Here is a 17,511-nt window from a genome sequence, read left to right as displayed (position 1 = left end):
CATGTTTTGGTTGAGGAACTTTGTCGCGTTTTGTTTTAAACTGGACATCTTGCAAGACTGGGTCAAGTTTGGATCATCTAAGCAGAAGATGGTTGAAGCGTTTTTCAGCGAGATTATTTTCGTGACTTCGGAGAAGAAATTGCGAAGTGATGAAAAATAATTCTCATCGAGCGCATTCAAATTTTTGATTGAGGTTGCTCCACAATCCATAAAAACAAAATTACAAAATCGACAAATCAAGTTCTTACTTCAACAATTTCATCTATTTCTTTTCTTTCACCACTATCGAGTGGTTGGTACAGAAGTGTCCACGCGGTTTTCCAGTCGACAAAAAGAAAATAGTAAAGATTAAAATCATAATAACTATGGCCATTCGCGATTTGAGCATGAAGAGTGAATCCCGACGTCCCAGCGGCTTCAAAATTTATAAAAATTGAAATTTTCCGAAAACATACCAAGAGAGCTAGAATTTTTGTATTTTGATCCTTTTCTGGCGTACCCCATTTTTCGGTAGCCTTCTCGACCGGTTTTCTCCGTAACGAGCCCAAAGTCAATAAACTTCGGAGTTCCACCAACAAGCAAAATGTTTTCAAATTTAAAATCCAGATCACGGCTGTCGATTTCGAGTCCTTTCAAATTACCCGCGACTTTTTTCCGGGTAACCCGCAAGTTTTTACGCGTTTTTACGCTTTAGAATAATTACTCGGGCTGCCTTATAATAGGTGAAAATATTTTTGTGAGATTAATAGACACCTAAATGACTTTTTTCTCGCGGGTAATCCGAAAGGACCCGGAATCAACAGCCCTGATCGAGATGCCAAATTCCGCGACTCCACAAATATTCATTCCCATCCAAAATTCCACTCGCAATCTTCTTTCTCGTTTCCAGACCAATTTTCTCTGCTTTCAATAACGTTCTAAAATTCGCCTCTCCTCTCTCCATGATCGTAATCCACCCCAAGCAATCCTCTTTTTTCTCGTCTTTCGCGTAAAACAGCTCAATATTCACAAAGTGACGGATCACATTCTCATGAAATGGCACTTGATCCTCGCCCTCTGATGATCCTTCTTTTTCTTTTGCTCGTTGAAAGTCTTAACAATACCTAAAAAATATTTTTCAAATCTATTTTTACCTCTCGAAAGATGAATTTCGCAAGTAAATCCCTCCTCTTCAAATTCCTCCGTGAAAAGAAAAGGATCAAAGACCTGCACTCGCACAACTGCCTCAAAACCGTCGAAATTCTCAGCAAGCACGATCGCTTCTCCCCCTTGCGATAGCAGCTTCTTTTCCAAATCGTCATCTAATTGCCAATCACCAGACTCTTCCTTGATCTCCCATCGTCCAATCTTCTCATCAATAAGAGACGGCTTATGTTCAAGAATTACTTTTTGAAATTCTGTCTGCTCAAACTCCTCAAGTTTTCTTTTATATCTGTCGTAAATTGTCCCACGGCCTTCTTTATCAAATTTTATGAATTCCCAAAAAGCAGCATTTCTATCATATTCAAAATCAAGTCGCTCAACCGATTCCAAAAGTCGGCATTTCTGAGTCCGTGAAGTCGTACTCTTCAGTTTCCGAAGAGATCCTTCTAGCCAAGAGTCAACTTTCTCTCTATCAAGTTCAGACGGATGGTCAATTTTTTCGACATTCTCAGGCTTTATTCTTTTCGCCATTTTTCTTTTCAAATATCTTCTTTAAGCAAACGCGGTTAAATGAGCCTGGTTTTTTTCATTTAAGACCCTTTTTATTTGAATTGACAAGCGTTCCACAATTGTCTGGATGAGAGTTGCAAATTAACTGGGTCGATGGAACTCAGCTCAGAATGAACGAGTAAATTTGAAATGGGGTTTTGTTCAAAAACTTATTGAGAAAATTCTTGATGAATGTAATAATTGAATGACCAGTAGCCAACTAGTAGAATGTCGATTGAATATTAACTGTATTTCGGACCAAAAGTCGTCATTAATGAAGTTGTCGAGCAAGTAAGTGCACAGAACCGTTAAATCACGGTCAAAATTTGAGACGTTGTGTCATCGTATCGTTTTGGATGATCCTCTCGGTCGGCAGGTATCGGTAGTTTTCGCCTTGTTGCCGTTTCCACAAGAAAATTCCGACGCAGATCACAGTTGCAATCACTTGCCAAAGTTGAAGATAAACGATAAAATCGATCAAGCTCTTTCTACAACCCTCTCCTAGAAAGACTAAAAATCCATGTCCTCGTTTTGGAACTCGTTTCATCACCATCGCCGGTCGTTCGCAAATAACCATGCTTTTGCTCTCCTTTTCTTTGTAGAACAAGCCCACTTTATCGTGCTCGTGAGACAGTTGCCAAGATAAAACATAGTTATCATCTGGTCGATCATCAGGAATATTAGCGAATGTATTTTCTTCGAGTTTTTGGTCCGTTCCATTCCAAAATAGACCGTTTTTCGAGTAATTTACTGAATCAAGTCGCCAATAAATCAAATATATTGAAAATCACGTGATTCTTATCTGACTTTTTCCTGAAGAAAGCCAGAAGAAGTTACTCTCCCAGTTGAAATTATTCATGATTCTCGACTGACTAAACTCATTCCTTATAAATCGGATTTTCTCCAAATCGTTAATCTTCAAAATCTCGCCGGTCATATTTTTGCAGAAGCCGTGAGCATCGTCAAAAGAAATGCGCTCTTTCTTTCCATAGAAGCAAGTGTTGTCGAGATGCATCCAGTAATCAGCTCCCTGGACTCGTTCGCAAAAGCCTTGGTTCAGCGAGGCGAAGTTTTCATGCTCGTCCCAAGTGCAGAAAAACTAAAAATCCCACTCTCTTTCCAACAATGATTAAATTTTTACCGGTAAAGTGAGATTGCAAGGAACCATTCTCCACTCCGTTCTGTTCGCACTTTCGTAGTCCGCCGCCGCGCAAAGATACTTTTCATCCCCTCTTCTTGTCAAATTTGGCTCCCCAGCTGCCCAGTGATTTCCAGCGCCAAGTCGCCCAGAGATTTGCTCGAAAGAACCGGATTCAAAGTTGAAGCGAAGTCCGAGCCATGCAAGCTTGTCTTTGTCCGTGAAAACATCTTCGTCGACATTTTCATCGCTCATCGAGTCGTTGTCGTCCTCGCTCTCTTCATCGTCGTTGGAGTTTTCATCACCGTCATCATCGCTATCATCATCGTCTTCTGTCTCGTCATTTCCTTGCCGAATACCCCTGCCTAGAATCGCTTCTTTCCAGAGATATGCTTCCATCGTTGTGTAGGCACAAGAATCGCCATGAACAAGGTTCGCTCGTCTTCCCTTCTCGCCTGCCTCCTTCGCGGTCATGCAAATTCCCTGAGCATCGTCCCAAGTTGCGTCCTCGATTCGATTTCTTTTCGCCCTTCTTGATCTAAAGTTCAGGTAGGTCCATCGGTTGAAAAACATGCATCCGCCATTTCCGGCAGCTTTTCTGTTCATTGTCTTCCCTTCCCACTTGACATCCGGGCAAGCGTCGAAAAAGTCTCCATTTGGCTTTCGCATTCTCTTCTGAGTTCTCCTCTTTCCACAGAAGCCGCAAGTTTTCATGCATTGTTTTCGCTGAGGTCGGGACAAAGCTTTGCAGCCAAGAGGAGTATTAGTTCCTCTCTGGCAAGTGCTTGGAGGAGCAATGTCTCGACACTGGTCGACGTAGTCTTTCGTTGCCCACTTTGGGTGAGAGCAGAGAGCGCCCATGCCATCCATGTCGTTGCAGTCTTTGAGCCCCCATTGGCCGATTTCGCCCTCGCTGGGGTCCGCGTTGAAGTAAACACATTTGTGTCTCTCGGCTTGGACACCAGCGTACCCTCGAAACTGCAGCAGATCATTACTACTCAACCAGTTGCTGAACGTAAATGGCGATTGATCCAGCCACTTGAACTCTAGTTTGTCCCCCTCCCAACTGTACTTTCCTTTCAGCCCCAGCCAAAATCCCTTCAAATTCGCGGAGAAAGTACTGTTACACAGCGAAGCCGCTAGAGCCAAGTTTTGATCCCTTCTGTAAAACGACGCGAGCATTCGACCGTCTTCTTCCTCACACAGTTCACTTGCAGCATCATATGTCAAATTGAAAGTGTCTTTCGTCTCGTTGAAGAAGGTGAAGCAAGAGTAGCCCTGCTTGTACGTATTTGCCGGGCACCAGGAGCCGCGCTTGTTTCGATCGTCCTGATTATTTCGCGGTTTTATGTCACTCAAAGTGCACATGAATCGTTTCGTATCAGAGCAATGATTGAAATTGAAAAAAATATCGTTTCCATAACTAACGCATCTGTCGAATTTGGACGCTGGATGATTTGCCAAATAGTTGAAAAGATTTTCGTCGATGATTTCTCCACTTGCGCTCCATTTGAAATCGCTGGACCAGTCGCCGAACATGTGCAAATCGTGATAGCTGGTCAAGCCAATCCAGACATCATCTGAAGAATTCGTTTCGACGAGATAGTGCATTGCATAATTTAACGATTTCTTCTTTGGAAGATATGCTAGAGTCGCTTGAGCGTTCTGTTTTCTACAAAAAGAACGAGCTTCAGCCCAAGTTTTTGCCTCTTTCGAAAGGAAAAAACAGGTCGTTTCGTTGCCAAATTTCGCAAAGCCTTCGGAATTTTCTTTGTCGCACGCTTTCAATTCGAATGAATCGGCGAGGATCTGTGTCATGTTGAAGTTGAACTGAGAACTTTGCGTTTCATTCGCAAATGGCTGGAGAACGCATTTGTAATTATGCTGCATCAGGGACATTCCCAACTGATCACCAATCATGGCTGCACCAACATCTCTGCAAATCCACCCGAAAAAAGCTTCTTGCATGACAAGTCTTTTGATATTAAAACCTGGCCCAATTTCATTTCGCGGAAATGCCAAATCGTATGTGCAAGCAGGAACAGTGCATCTTCCCAAAATCGCTTTACAAGTAAATTCTTCGGCTGGAGAGGTTTCGTTGATCCATTTCGTCCCAGCGCTGATTGTGTGGTTAGCCAAATTCCAACCTTTTGGACAGCTCAATTGTCTCTTTGCCGGAGTTTTTTCCTCTTCTTTTCTGGGCCATTTGCAGATCGGATGTCTCAGGTCCTCGCATGACACTTTTTCAAAGGTTTCTCTTTTGCCATGAACAATGTTGCGACCTACACAGAATTCTTCTGAAGATGAAGCATTGATGTTTAGTAATTTCCAAATGATCGTGTCATTATTTGTTAAACCGGTCCACAATTCTAGCTCTTTCACTGTTTCGTTTGCTTCTGGAGAAGATTTGAAGTTATCAAAAGTCGCATTTCGAGACTTGCAATATTCCATCGCGGCAGTCCTTGTTGTCTTCTCTGGAGCTATTCCGTAGCAATTTTTGCGCTCAAAGTCGAGTGGCTCTCCGTTAGGAAATGAGTCGGTTCTGCAGTCTTGCCAGTAAGAGTCCTGCTTCCCAAAAACTGGTCTCGCAGCACATAACGATGAGAGCTCCGACTCTCCGTCGTCGTAGACAAAAACGTCTTTAGTAAAGAGAAAGTTAAACATCTTCCAAGGAAAGAACATTTGAAAATCTTCGTTATTGAAATTATGCATTGGACGGTCCCAGATAATATATTTATCCCATTCGTTTTCAGAGAACACCTGATAAACGTGGCCTCTATTCACTACCTCGAAATTAATTTTTCCGAGATAAAACGCTGTTGTTGACGCTTTCATCGAAATCCTTCAAGCGTTTTATTTAGTGTTCCTAAAAATATTTCAAGTTGATAAATAAACGCCTTCCTTTTCCAAACAGAAATCGGTGTGGATGCATCCAAAAGTTTTCCTCCCAGAGCAGTGCAGAATCCTTTGTCATTTGCGTTTTCTATAATTTTGACACAAGGCTCCGGCGAGTTGGGAATGAAAGTGAACATCTTAGGACAGGTCATATTCTGATAGTCCTTTGCTGAATATTTGTTCAGCTCGAAGTTTGAGCCCTGGCGTCCCTTGTATCTGCAATAAAAGGGGAGCTTCTCGCTAATGTCCGCTTCGAAAAGTGTTCCAAGAGTCGGATTAAGATAGAGGGCTTTCTCCGAGCAAGCTTAAATAAAAATTAGTGCGAATATGATAGTTTTTTACTTACTGTCGTTTGTACCGCCATTTACAAAAAATGGAACATGGTCGTATGCTTTCACTTCACTGTCTTCGTAGCTATTTATCAGCGTCGAGTTCATATTGTTGGCCTTATGAAAACGAGCTTTAGAAAAAGGTTGAAAAGGGGGAAAGGTAACTTACCGGGAAAATCGCAAAATAAGTGTCAGCAAGGCAAGACGCCTTATGCTGAGTAATATAGCTCAAAGAAGAGGTCCAGAAAGAGGTGAGATTCATTGAAGCTGGGTTTGAGATGTCTACTTCCAGCAGGTCCGTGAAAGCAGCTAGAGAGACGAATGGGTCGTAGATAATTCCGTCAAAGGAAGAGCACCTTTCTCGAGCGTCGGAAAAGGTCGCGTCTTCCTGGATCGAAGTCCTGCAGATCCTCCCTTCTCCGAAGTCGTTATCGATACACGAATACTACAAAATGCAGATCTTACCCTCTCTCTTTCTTGATCTCACCTCAGCAGGCAGGCAAATGCCCCATTCGCCGGTCGTCGAATTAGTAATGCACCAAGAAGCAGGAGCATCAAGTCCGTCCCGAGTTGAAAAGTGACAGTCATCGTGAGTTCTGTTCTCAAAAACAAAGGGAAACTCGCATTTCGATCCAAGAGGCGCGCTTGCTGTTTCCAGGAAGCCGGTGAATATCTCTTTTCCAGATGAAAATCGCGACCAAAAGAAGAGTAAAAATATCATCTCTTCTTTTGAAAGACTCAATTTCTGAATTCTCCGATTCTGATCTGCTAAACAGAATGACCAACTTCCTTCAGAAAACATTTCCTGTTTCGAAGCCGGCATAAACAACAATAAGTTTGACTTTTCTCGGAATGACGCATTCTTTTATTTTTTTATTTTCGTATAAAAATTGTACAGTTGTTTACATGTCTCCTCAAATCACAGCCCTCTAGCTTGCTTTTCGAAGGATGAACTGGCGGTCGAATGAGAAACTTCTGTAGAGCAAGAAGAAATTCATGATTTGAACAACAGAAACGCCGATGTTGCAGATGCAGTACTCCCAGTAGGCTTGTCGTTCGTAATGCGTCTGGAATAGGTACAGCATTGCGAAGGCAACCTGAAAATGAATGTAAAGAAGCATTTTCAAATAAGCACTGTTTGGGTAATATTTGAGAAAATAGCTCGACCGCTTGACCGTCGCTTGAAAACGTCAGGTATTTGACGATCAAATAACGCTTGAACTTTCGGAAATAACGACGGAAATCGAATGACTTACGATGATTCGAAAAAGCACGATCGTGACCAGATTGATCCAGGAGTTGATTTTGTAGAAGTTTGATTCGCACTTGCGGCCCATTTTGAGGAGGCTGCGAACATGGAGGAAAACCGTATTGACCTCCATGACTAGAGCGATGCAGGAGAAGCCGTGGTAGTAGTCGAAGAAACCTGATGTTCCAATGCAACTAGAATTTTTTCAAAGTCGATTTTTAGACGCTTTTTGGTCGAAAAAGCTAATTTTATTACTAATTTATATTATTTAATAATTTTTTTTTATTTTACCTGAGAACAGCAATATGATGCGCAACGAGTTCCCAACATTCCGCAAATTTGAAGTCGTTGATTGAAAGAACATGGTAAAAGTCGTAGAGAAAGTAGCCCGTGCTCATCTTCACAATCTTGGATCCAAAGGGACTGTAATAATGAATCAGATCATCCCAAATTTGCGGATCAGAGAGGGCAAGGCACGCGCCAACGCCGGAGAGAAGAGAGTGGATCATCGAGACTTGGAGGTTTTCGTAGAGGCCGTATCGTTTTGGGTCGATTCTAGAGGAGGAAAAAAGGGAAAGAAGGGTTGACTGTCGGTCAGACTACCTTTTAGGCTTGGCTCTAGTGGAAAGATATCGGGAAAGCAGGTAAAAGAAGACGAAAGACAGGACAATCGGCCATTTCGAACCAACCTGAATCATTTTTCATGATTTTTTTCTTTGCCAATTTTTCTCTAATAAGGAATAAGCATTCACCTTTGTTGGAAATTCGTTCATAATTCGTATTTCTCGTTTTTTTTAATTTACGATGCGTCTCTTGCTGCCGTTTTTAAACAAAAAAAATATCGTCCGATTAATAATGCTCGACTGGTTTCTATTTGACTGGTGATTTTTTCGCTCTCTCAATAAAGAAAAAAATGAAAATATCGCCAAATGGCGACGCTACGAGCTCGATAGCAACCAGGAGCGAGTGAGGAATTTTCCAACTGTGCGAGGTCCTCTTTCCGAATCACGCTCTTCCTTTGTGATTGATGGCCCGGCGTATTCATGGAGCAAATCTTCATGGCTCGCACTTTTTTTGTTCGAAATCGTCAATCAATTAATAGTAAATTTTATTACGGCCATTTTTAGACATATTTTTCTGATGAAGAAATCTGGCAAGTTGAAATCGAGACGGTCAGACAATAAAGCTATCAGATTAGCGCCAATTTTCGCGACTCAGAGATGCAAAGAAGAAACTATGTTTTTTTTTATTTTTATTAGCAGAAAAGGTTGTTAAAACTCGACGATGGCATCGTAATCGCAGCTATTGGCGTCGATGGTGATGAGCGCCGAGTTCTTGACCTTGAAGTTGGTGGTCACGTTGTCCATGATGTCGATGTAGGCCGAAGTTGATCGGAAGTTCGGGTCACGTGCGAGGAGCCAGAAGTACGTGGAGGTAAATAAACCGTAATTGCTGCAGCTCATCACTTAAAAAATTGAATGACGAAAATCGGCGTTGATCTTTGAATCTTTACCAATGGCGTAATTGTCGTAGTCGGTATCCATGACCCAGTAGTTGGGGCCGAGCTTGTTGATGAACCACTGGCCGATGGAGGGAATCTTGTCGAAGACGACAATCAGCTTGTTGTTCTTCTCTTCATTCGGAACAGTCGCGCGACCGAGAGCCCAAGAAAGCACCTTTTGCCCGCTCTTCGGGTCTTCGTTGATCATCGAGTTGTTGACTCGGACAGCGTTGCCTGAAGATGGAGGTGAAAAAAGGGGGTTGAAAAGGGGGAGAGACCTTCGAGAGTATATTGAGCGCGGACGCATGTGGCAGCTTCTGGTTCAAAGGAGACTGGGTAGCGATGTTGCTCGAACCATGTTCCGTCGTAGCGCGAGAGGTCGAGGTCGAAGTTAGTTGGTTTCACACATCTGAGGATGAGAAGTTAATAAATTAGATTCCCGGGTAAACGATTTATTTTTTTTACGATAAGAAAGAATTATTCAACATCTACAATCGCATAAAATTATTTGTCCTTCTGTTAAAAAACCCTCTTATGGTTTTTTTTCCCGAATTTACCTGGAAAACCAGTCCTTTTTCTGCGCGGCGACAACTGCTAAAATTGCAATAAAAACCTTCATTTTCGTCTCTTTCTCTTTTTCGAATCCGGGCAGGTCCCTTTATAAACTGTCCTGGTTTCCGGTGGGAATTGTTCTCTTGTTCTCCCCACAATTAGCCTATTGACTGATTCGTTGCGCAATCTGAGATAATCTCAGTGGGTTCTTCTTCGAACCTATTCAAACCCTGCTTGAAAGAAAAGGGGCTTTTTTTGTTGAATTTTTGTTGTTTATTTCAGTGATTTCGTATTTTTAGAACAATATTTTTTGTGTGCGCAGTTTTTTTGATAATTAATCTTCAAACACGAGAAACAGACAATTTCAGTTTTGAAAAAAGAAGAGAATAAAATAAATATTTACAGTGGATTACTTTCGTTTAAATTGATTTGGGCTGAACTTGAGTTTAGGGCTGCTTCTTGCTCTGGAATCTCGACAGGCCGCTCCTCGGAATTTTCCTGAGCCGCTGCTGCTGGTGGGCTTTCCGGCGCCACGGTTGGAACTTCCATCGGAGCGCTGATCGGCTCTTGGACTTGTGGTTCGCTTTTGATAGGTTCTTCTGCGGGGGCTTCTTCCGCTGCTTCTTCGACTTCCATTACACTGGCTTCCTGGCTGGCGAGGGCACCGTTTGCTTGCGCAAGACTGAAATGAAAGCGATAATTTGAGTTCCAAACAAGATTTTCGGCTCGAAAAAACGGCGAAAATCCGACTTTTTGGACAATTTTCTTCATGATTTAACAAAGTGACCCCCTTATTTTCTCAGCTAAATAAGATAAGGGTATCACTTTGTTATTTCTTGAACAAACGACGCATTTCTTCAAGATTTAACACAGTGACACCCTTATTTTTGAGCCAAAAATCATCAATATAGCTCGAAGCTTTATTTTCATTTCAAAAAATAAGGGTATCACTCCGTTATTTCTTCAAAAAAAATATTGTCTGGAAATCGAGATGCCTATTTTCATTCGTAGGTACTTACAGTTCAGATTGTTTTCTGATCATTTCGGAAATGTCAAAAGCAGCTGTCGGATTAGTGATTTGAGGTGGTGTTGGTGGTGCTGAAATGGCAGCAGTGGCATTGCCACTGAGTTGCGCTTGAAGTTGTGCTGCGAGGGCGGGATTGAGGCCGCTAAAATTGGAAATTGAAATCAAGGAAGAGAACGAGGAGGATCTTACCCGAGGAGGGCGGGATTCTGGAAGAGCCGCGCGGCCGCGGATAAATAGTTGTTTGAATCAGAAGTGGCGGCTTGAGGCATCATCGGGTTGGGAAAAGGGGATGAAGAATGCGAGTCCATGTCCATTCGAGGACGCAGAACAGGGCTGGAAATGGTGTTAGGGAAATGATAAGACGAAGGGGGGCTTACCCAGATAGTTTCTGTGGTCGTCGTTTTTGGTATTCAACTTCGTCGACGGTCCAGACTGCTCCCTTGACGTTTTCGACGCGGACGAAGCATTTGTGGAGGGATAGATTGTGTCGAACCGCGTTTTTCCATGTCGCCGCGTTTTTTCTAAAGGGGAATTTAGGGGATGAAAATTGGGATTTCACGAACCTGAAATAGGCGAAAGTCTTCATGAAGTAGTTGTAGATCTCGTTGAGGGTCAACTGGCGATCTTCAGACTCGACGATCGCCTGGCGAATGAGAGAAGCGTATGTGAATGGGGGTCGAACATCCGCGTTCTTGTAGAAGTCCGAGTTCTGGTGCAGTTCTAAAAAGAGCGTTTTAGAAAGTTTTTAGGAAAAGGTGGATTATTTTTCCGCGTTTGTGATTGTTTTGGGCCTTTGCGCCTATTTTTGGCGATTTCTGTGATTTTCCGAGTTTTGAGTATAACATATAAACGAAAATGTTTAGCATTTGTTTTGCCTTTTCGAGTTTTATCGGCGTGGCTCTCTGAGGAGCAGCGGCGTTGGAGCTTTGAAGTTCTAATTGACAAGCAGCTCTTGTGATAACGGCCCAATCTGGCGATATTTATATTTTCATTTTGCGAGATTTTATTTTGCAAAACATATTTTTTTCTCGCTTTATCTATCGTTTTCTCCGCCGCTGCTAATTACGAGTTTTGCTGGAGTAAGATTTCGGTCTAGCCTCCAGTAGAGAGGTGATAAGACTTCCTTATCGCCGCACTGGCGATATTATTATTTTCTATTTAGGAAAAACATAATTGCCCTTATCGCGGTGATTTAGCATCGGTTTTGGAACTCTTCGCCATTTTATCGGACCACACTCCCTGATTATTTGTTTTGCGAAAAGAAATTTTAACCCACCGACGGGCCAGGTGTTGGCGACCGCTGCGTGAGTACCGCGCAAAAGTTTTCTTTTCCACATCAAGAGAAAAGAGCTTGTTTATCATTTTTAGCTCTAGAATTGGGGAAAACTGTAACCTAGGCTCGGCAGCCTGAGTACAAAACCTGAGTCAGGGTCAGAATGCTTTTCAGTAAGATTATTCAGACCCTGACTCAGGTTTTGCACTCAGGCTGCCGAGCCTAGGTTAGGGTCTGAATAATCTTACTGAAAAGCATTCAGACCCTGACTCAGGTTTTGTACTCAGGTTGCTAAGCTCGAACTGTAACTGTAACTCGAGCACGAGTCGGATACTTGGATACAGTTTTCAGGGCGGTGTGTTTTTCTTTCACTTGGCCGCGGGCGAGTGCATTATTCAGCCACCGCGACCAATTTGAAACAACAATCGCCCCAGTTTGTATTTTTAATTTGACAAAATAATACTCGAAAAGTATTCCGCCTGAATCAAGTGAATGGCTGAATAAGTGTCTGTTCTTACCTTCCGAAATGCCAAGAGTAGGGCGTTTTCGGTGAAAGGAGCTTTCTCGCTGTGAAGCTCCTCCTCCACCAGCGGCGGCGGCGGTGGAGTAGGGTGAGCCGCCGAGGCCTGCGCCCGCCCAGCTGGGAGTGGAGGTCGGGAGGGATGGGATGGGATTGGTGGGCAGACGGGGCATGCTTCCCAAACCATTCTGAAAGGGAGAAATTTAGTCTTTGAAGGCAAATATTTGACTCAAATTTTGAGCCGAAGATTGTCGACAAAACTTTGCGAATAAGGTCCATGATTGTTGATTTTAGGATAAGCACGTTCGAAAATCGACAATTTAAGACACAAAACATTAAATTATCAACAGTTTAAGCCAGTCTCATGTTAAGCCTACCTGTGGGGATCCCTGGGGTAGAACTGGGGATTGAGCCCGTTTCGGGGGAGAAATCGACCTTGCTCTGGCCTTATCAGAGTCCATTTGAAGATGAGTCATCATCGCATTTAGCCGTTCCTTCTCAACTCGAACCTGAAATTTTTTGTTAATTAAAATTTTCATTTTTAATTAATTCAATTTTTGTTTAGCAGCTCGAGTACTGGAGTGGTTTATCTGTAAGTTTATTTAGTCGCTCGGTGGAATTACAAATTACTGGAGGGATGGGGGGAGCGTTTGTATTTTCCCACTGCGGTTGTGGTTTGTTTTCGCCGTTGGCCGCCGCAGCCTGGCGGTGAATTTACGCCAGAAAAAACGCAAATAAGAAAACGTACGAAAAGGGGATGAGCCGGAAAGGGATGTGGCCGCATTCGAGCAACAATGCATTACTGTACCTGTCGTTCTAGCTGCTGAACAGTATGCATTTGGACGCGGCATTGTGCAGTCGATTTGTCGTCCAAGCCATGTTCTTGATTCAGGTGCCTAAAAAAGAGGAAAATTAGTTTTTGGCGATCGGGAAAAAATTTTTTCGGAGGGAAAATTTATTTTTGGAGGAAATTTAATCAGCCAGCATTTGTATATTAAAATATATGTTGAGCGCGATGATCACGTGGGGGGCTCGAAATTAGATTTGGCAGCTGAGATTTCGGAATGTTCCAAAGCAACGGCTTTGTTTGGAATGGCCGTTGGAATTTCACACAACAAGCGTCGGCACAAGTCTAGCCCGGGCCACACACTTGTCCTTATAAATACTTTCTTGCAAAAGAAAAAAACGAACATTTCGCGCTTTCTCCTTTGATCTCGCCGCCACGAGCGCTTTTCTGCTGCACCCTGAATAAGAATGCATATTTACTCGTCATTCACTCGGCAGGACTCATTGAAATTGTTCTGAAAATTCGAGAAGCCGCTTGCGGCTTCGAGTTTTAAAAAAAATTGAGCCGCGCGAAGCGCGGCTTTTTCTTCGTTTTCGTTCGAAGCCGCAAGCGGCTCCTCGATTTTTCAGAAATTTCAATCAGCTTGGCGGTCAGGTGACTTCAAATTTAGTGGTTGACACCCTTAATTTTTTGGATTTGTTATTTGCTTGTTCGTTTGTCCCATCCTAGCATCATTCGTTAGGAAATAGAAAAGTCGGCATCTGGCCTGTTACGAGGCGAGAACAAACATATGTTGTCGTTCTTGCAAATGTCAAACGTAAAAATTGACAAATAGCGCGTAATGTGACAACGGAAGGAGAGGACAAACAGGCCCATTTGGCCATAAATTATGCCTGTTTACGTTTTGTTTGTTTGACCTTTTCTCTCATTTTCATTAATTCAAAAATCATAAACGGAAATTGAATTAACCTTGCTCGCAAGATTGAATCAACAAACAGCAATTGACGCAAAGACGCAAATCCCGTAATGTTATTATTTTTTACCCTCGGCAGTGGCTATTATTTCTGACGTTCGACAACAGTTGGAGTCACGCGCATTCTGACAGTTTATTCCGTAAAGGACATTTGATGTGACACCGGAGATCCGATTGTTGTTCCGCCTAACACAACACTATCTCATAATACCGAAGGATAAACTATCTCCAGTGTTCTTTTTTTCCATTTTTTCGAAACAAAAAATATTCACGTGACCATCAAGCTGGTTGAAATTGTTCTGGAAATCGAGAAGCCGCTTGCGGCTTCGAGCGAAAAGGAAGAAAAAGCCGCGCTTCGCGCGGCTCAACTTTTTTTTTGACTCAAAGCCACAAGCGGCTTCTCGATTTTCAGAACAATTTCAATCAGCTTGACGGTCACGTGGCCTCAATTAGCACTAAAATTCCTAGCTCTTCCTAAAAATAGCTGAAAAGCAAAACTCGAGAAAAGTAGCGCTAGGGAAAAATAAATAATTGGCTTTATCAACAAATTCGTACATCGAACAAGATGCTGCTAGTCTTCCATAAATAATGTAATCTGTCTTTTGGCGACTAAAAATAAAAAAGCGCGCCTCTTGTTTACAAACTAATTCGAATGTTACGGTTTTGTAGAAGCACGCATTTACGTCCGTTTAAATTGTTTTCGTTGTTTACGGGCCACGGCTCGTAATACTAAATTGCTACTCTCCCTCTTTGTCAAGAAAGGGAGGTTTTCTTAAATTGGCGCGAAATTACGCACACCGCCAAAAAATCACAAAAGGCGACGATAAGCCGGATTTGTAGCGCATTTTCAAAACCGTAAACGAAGGTACACAATTCGAAAGTAACTTATTTAGGAGAAGGGCTGTTTTGTTTTGGTATAAGCGCAGGAGAAATAGGTGCGAATGGGTGTTGTGAGTTTTGGGTGGAGAATTAAGGGCTTCTCTTTGATAATTTTAAAAATTTCTTTTTGGGATAAAATTGCGGCTTAAAATTGCATCAGCGGCTAATTTTATGAAATTTTGTTTTGATTTTATATATTTATTAAAAAATAATCAATAAAATAATAAGAAAAATTGATAATTATATAAAAATTAACTAAAATAAAAAAATCAATCAAAAATTTTGAAAATTAGCCGCTTCCGAAAAAGCCGCATTTTTTTTATTTTTTTAAAAAGCCGCGCGCGCTAGAATTTTTAATTTCCTGAGCGCGCGGCTTTTTTTTTTGAAATTTAATTTTTTGAGTACTTACTTGAGAAATCGTCCAAAATCCTCGGTGTGCTGGTCGCAACCCGGCCATTTGCAGGTGTTGTGGCTGAAGAGCGGGTGGTTTGGCTCTATGGACATTGGCGGCGACTCCCTTAATTCTCTGATCATTTTCTGGCGCATCAAAAAGTGAATTAAAAAGTGTTCAATTTTCTCTTTTTTTGGTTTTGTGTTTTTCCTGGTGGCGGTGGAGTGCTCAGCCCTTGCTGCTGTTGGTGCCAACACCGCCAGAAAAGGAAAAAAGTTATTTTTGTTTATTTGTTGTTTGTTTGTTTATTACACCGGATCGATCGTATCTCCCCAAGGGGATGACTTTTTCAAATATCAAAATTAATTTACGCTCTCCTTTTTCTTCTTCTCCCCTCATTTTTCTCAGAAGGGCGGATTTTTGAAAATTGTTGTTTTCGCGAAAATATTTATGATATACGAGTTTATTTTCATTTACGCAGAAGGGGGCAGGAAATGCTCAAGTATCTTCGAGTACCAGTAACAAAATAAATTCACGCACCTTCAAAGAAATTTTTGACAAACACGTGACTTTCAAAAATGCATCGAAAAATGAAAAAAGATGAAATTTTGGTTTTTCAAACGTCAAAAATATATTATTTTGGGGCAGAAAAACTCGGAAAACTGAGTTAAAAACCTGAGTCAGGGTCCTTAAGGGTATCTCTAATGAAAAGCAAAAGTTTTCGTCTTTTTATCTTGTGCAGCAGGAGCGTGTTTCTGAGCTTGACAATTTTGGCGAAATTAGTCTGTTGTGACTAGCGACATAAATACGTCTTTTGAGATAAACAAACAAGACAACAAAAATCAAGAAAAACTTGTGAAAAAGTCTTTGTCTTTAGACGGCTTTGAGACGGGACGGGCGCTCCTAAACCCGACCTCTTTTTGTCCAAAGCCAGCCGAAAGAAAAAGTCTTCAAAAAATTATTCAGACAGTTACAGTTACAGTTGTTTTGATATTGTTTATTTGCTGCTGCCAAGTGTAAACAACTGTCAATCTTTTTTCTTCAAAAGCGAAAGAGATCAGTCAATAAAAAATTATTGTGTCTTTAGGAAAAAATAATCAGTGACTATTTATGACAAGTATTTATGATCAAAACAAATTGATTATTATTTTTTCCATGGCGCCAAAAACACCGTCGCAAGTCATTAATAGTCGGGAAATTAAGACGGACAAGAATGAATTTATAGACCAATTTATCAACAAGAATCGTGCCATCAAGAATCGTGACTTTTTTGAGCAAAATTTGATGGTTTTTCAATGAACTGGGTTGGGAAACCTGTGTAGAAAGCCTGAGTCAGGGTTTCTGAAAGATCTTTGACGAAAAGCTTGGATTTTTCAGCCCTGACTCAGGTTTTCTACACAGGTTTTCAAGCCCAGTTTTTAAAGAAGAATGGCTCTATTATTATTAAAAATAATTAATTAAATAAAAATATTTTTAATAAATAATTTTAGCCGCGAAAAGCGCGGCTTTTTATCTCTTGTATCTCGAAGTCGCAAGCGGCTTCTCGATTCAGTTTTTAATTCATTTTCTCGTTTTTCTTACCTTTTTGGACTTTTTCTTTCTCGCTCGTCTATCAAGCTGGAAAGAGTAGACAGTTCTGCTTTTTATTGTCAGTTTCTTCCGTCTTTTGCTGAAACTGTCCCAGCCCAGGTAGTTTCGGCAGCGAGGCTAGACTTCCAAGAGCTCCTCCAAGGCCTTCTTTCTTTGGCTCGGAAATGGCCAGGGAGGAAACGGAGCTGGTCGCAGGTGATTTGAGCAGCTGCTGTTGTTGCTGCTGGAGGAGGTGTTGCTGGAGGAGCTGGTGGACCGCGAGATTGTGTTGCATCATTTGCGACTCTTTCTCCTTCTGCAGGCCGAACTAAAGAAGAAAATGAAAGATTTGGTAAATATACTTTTCAATGGAGCGCGCGTGGGTCACACTTCTAGCGCAATGCAAAATAAAAATACTAAACAAAAAGCGTCTTAAAACTCCGAAAAGCATCAACAACTATGTTTTTCTTTTCTGGCACCTGGTGTTGGTGTTTCTGAAGTTTTCAGGGTCATTTAAGGAGGTCAGTTCAATTAAAGCGGAATCCCGAAAAATTGCATAAAAAACCGCTAAGCGGCGCCAAATCGAAAATCATGAGTTCTCATGAAAAGCCAATCATCATATCAAAGATCGAAATACTCGTTTTTGATTGGCTAAAACGACGGTTTATGAAATCTGATTGGTCTAAAAGAATATTGACGGCCCAATTGGCTTGAAAATCAAATCAGCCAATCAGAA

General features: G+C 41.7%; 4 protein-coding genes across 6 annotated transcripts; all 4 read right to left on the bottom strand.

The window, feature by feature from the left end:
* Positions 1 to 796: 796 nt before the first annotated feature.
* Positions 797 to 6,775, bottom strand: LOC145697932 (uncharacterized). Its single transcript, XM_081775139.1, has 9 exons — positions 6,542 to 6,775; positions 6,224 to 6,499; positions 6,072 to 6,171; positions 5,726 to 6,029; positions 2,834 to 5,672; positions 2,500 to 2,791; positions 2,243 to 2,442; positions 1,134 to 1,368; positions 797 to 1,092 (listed from the first exon to the last, which is right to left on the bottom strand). Exons 1-9 carry the CDS (start codon positions 6,773 to 6,775, stop codon positions 797 to 799), a joined length of 4,776 nt encoding a protein of 1,591 aa, XP_081631265.1.
* A 154-nt stretch (positions 6,776 to 6,929) lies between these two features.
* On the bottom strand, positions 6,930 to 8,355 carry LOC145698686 (TLC domain-containing protein 2-like). The gene is made up of 5 exons (XM_081775897.1): positions 8,056 to 8,355; positions 7,907 to 7,992; positions 7,595 to 7,858; positions 7,311 to 7,497; positions 6,930 to 7,151 (listed from the first exon to the last, which is right to left on the bottom strand). Exons 1-5 carry the CDS (start codon positions 8,074 to 8,076, stop codon positions 6,984 to 6,986), a joined length of 726 nt encoding a protein of 241 aa, XP_081632023.1. The 5' UTR covers positions 8,077 to 8,355; the 3' UTR covers positions 6,930 to 6,983.
* A 39-nt stretch (positions 8,356 to 8,394) lies between these two features.
* LOC145698761 (apolipoprotein D-like) lies at positions 8,395 to 9,496 on the bottom strand. Its single transcript, XM_081775981.1, has 4 exons — positions 9,362 to 9,496; positions 9,083 to 9,213; positions 8,817 to 9,038; positions 8,395 to 8,768 (listed from the first exon to the last, which is right to left on the bottom strand). The coding sequence occupies exons 1-4, from the start codon at positions 9,421 to 9,423 to the stop codon at positions 8,575 to 8,577; spliced, it is 609 nt and encodes a 202-aa protein (XP_081632107.1). The 5' UTR covers positions 9,424 to 9,496; the 3' UTR covers positions 8,395 to 8,574.
* A 137-nt stretch (positions 9,497 to 9,633) lies between these two features.
* LOC145699011 (forkhead box protein P1-like) lies at positions 9,634 to 16,926 on the bottom strand. 3 transcript variants are annotated; one of them, XM_081776257.1, is made up of 10 exons: positions 16,788 to 16,926; positions 15,225 to 15,332; positions 12,985 to 13,072; positions 12,554 to 12,685; positions 12,175 to 12,364; positions 10,947 to 11,103; positions 10,761 to 10,904; positions 10,573 to 10,716; positions 10,376 to 10,525; positions 9,634 to 10,038 (listed from the first exon to the last, which is right to left on the bottom strand). In XM_081776257.1, exons 2-10 carry the CDS (start codon positions 15,317 to 15,319, stop codon positions 9,756 to 9,758), a joined length of 1,383 nt encoding a protein of 460 aa, XP_081632383.1. In that variant the 5' UTR covers positions 15,320 to 15,332; positions 16,788 to 16,926; the 3' UTR covers positions 9,634 to 9,755. The 3 variants fall into 3 exon arrangements, with proteins under 3 accessions (XP_081632383.1, XP_081632384.1, XP_081632381.1); XM_081776258.1 differs by lacking the exon at positions 16,788 to 16,926 and adding an exon at positions 15,882 to 16,094; XM_081776255.1 differs by lacking the exon at positions 16,788 to 16,926 and having other exon boundaries at positions 15,225 to 15,816.
* Positions 16,927 to 17,511: the final 585 nt, after the last annotated feature.

The sequence above is a fragment of the Oikopleura dioica genome, chromosome 2 (assembly GCF_907165135.1).
Source record: "Oikopleura dioica chromosome 2, OKI2018_I68_1.0, whole genome shotgun sequence".
Classification (NCBI taxonomy): Eukaryota; Metazoa; Chordata; class Appendicularia; order Copelata; family Oikopleuridae; genus Oikopleura; species Oikopleura dioica.
The sequence above is the reverse complement of the archived record's forward strand: the minus strand, read 5'-3'. Positions and strand labels throughout refer to the sequence as shown.

Bases quoted from the DNA above. Each gene is read 5' to 3' on its own strand.
- LOC145698761 (XM_081775981.1), bottom strand. From the start codon at position 9,423: ATGAAGGTTTTTATTGCAATTTTAGCAGTTGTCGCCGCGCAGAAAAAG. The intron at 9,214-9,361 runs GTAAATTCGGGA...TCTCATCCTCAG, and splicing joins AAAAAGGACTGGTTTTCCAG to ATGTGTGAAACCAACTAACT. The intron at 8,769-8,816 runs GTAAAGATTCAA...CAATTTTTTAAG, and splicing joins CTACGACAATTACGCCATTG to TGATGAGCTGCAGCAATTAC.
- LOC145697932 (XM_081775139.1), bottom strand. From the start codon at position 6,775: ATGATATTTTTACTCTTCTTTTGGTCGCGATTTTCATCTGGAAAAGAG. The intron at 5,673-5,725 runs GTTTATTTATCA...AAACGCTTGAAG, and splicing joins TCTGTTTGGAAAAGGAAGGC to GATTTCGATGAAAGCGTCAA. The intron at 1,093-1,133 runs GTAAAAATAGAT...GGTATTGTTAAG, and splicing joins CGAAATTCATCTTTCGAGAG to ACTTTCAACGAGCAAAAGAA.
- LOC145699011 (XM_081776255.1), bottom strand. From the start codon at position 15,361: ATGCGCCAGAAAATGATCAGAGAATTAAGGGAGTCGCCGCCAATGTCC. The intron at 13,073-15,224 runs GTAAGTACTCAA...CCTCTTTTTTAG, and splicing joins GATTTTGGACGATTTCTCAA to GCACCTGAATCAAGAACATG. The intron at 10,039-10,375 runs GTAAGTACCTAC...CTTTCATTTCAG, and splicing joins ATCAGAAAACAATCTGAACT to TCTTGCGCAAGCAAACGGTG.
- LOC145698686 (XM_081775897.1), bottom strand. From the start codon at position 8,076: ATGAACGAATTTCCAACAAAG. The intron at 7,993-8,055 runs GTGAATGCTTAT...AAAATGATTCAG, and splicing joins TGAACGAATTTCCAACAAAG to GTTGGTTCGAAATGGCCGAT. The intron at 7,152-7,310 runs GTAAGTCATTCG...ATTCATTTTCAG, and splicing joins TCGTGCTTTTTCGAATCATC to GTTGCCTTCGCAATGCTGTA.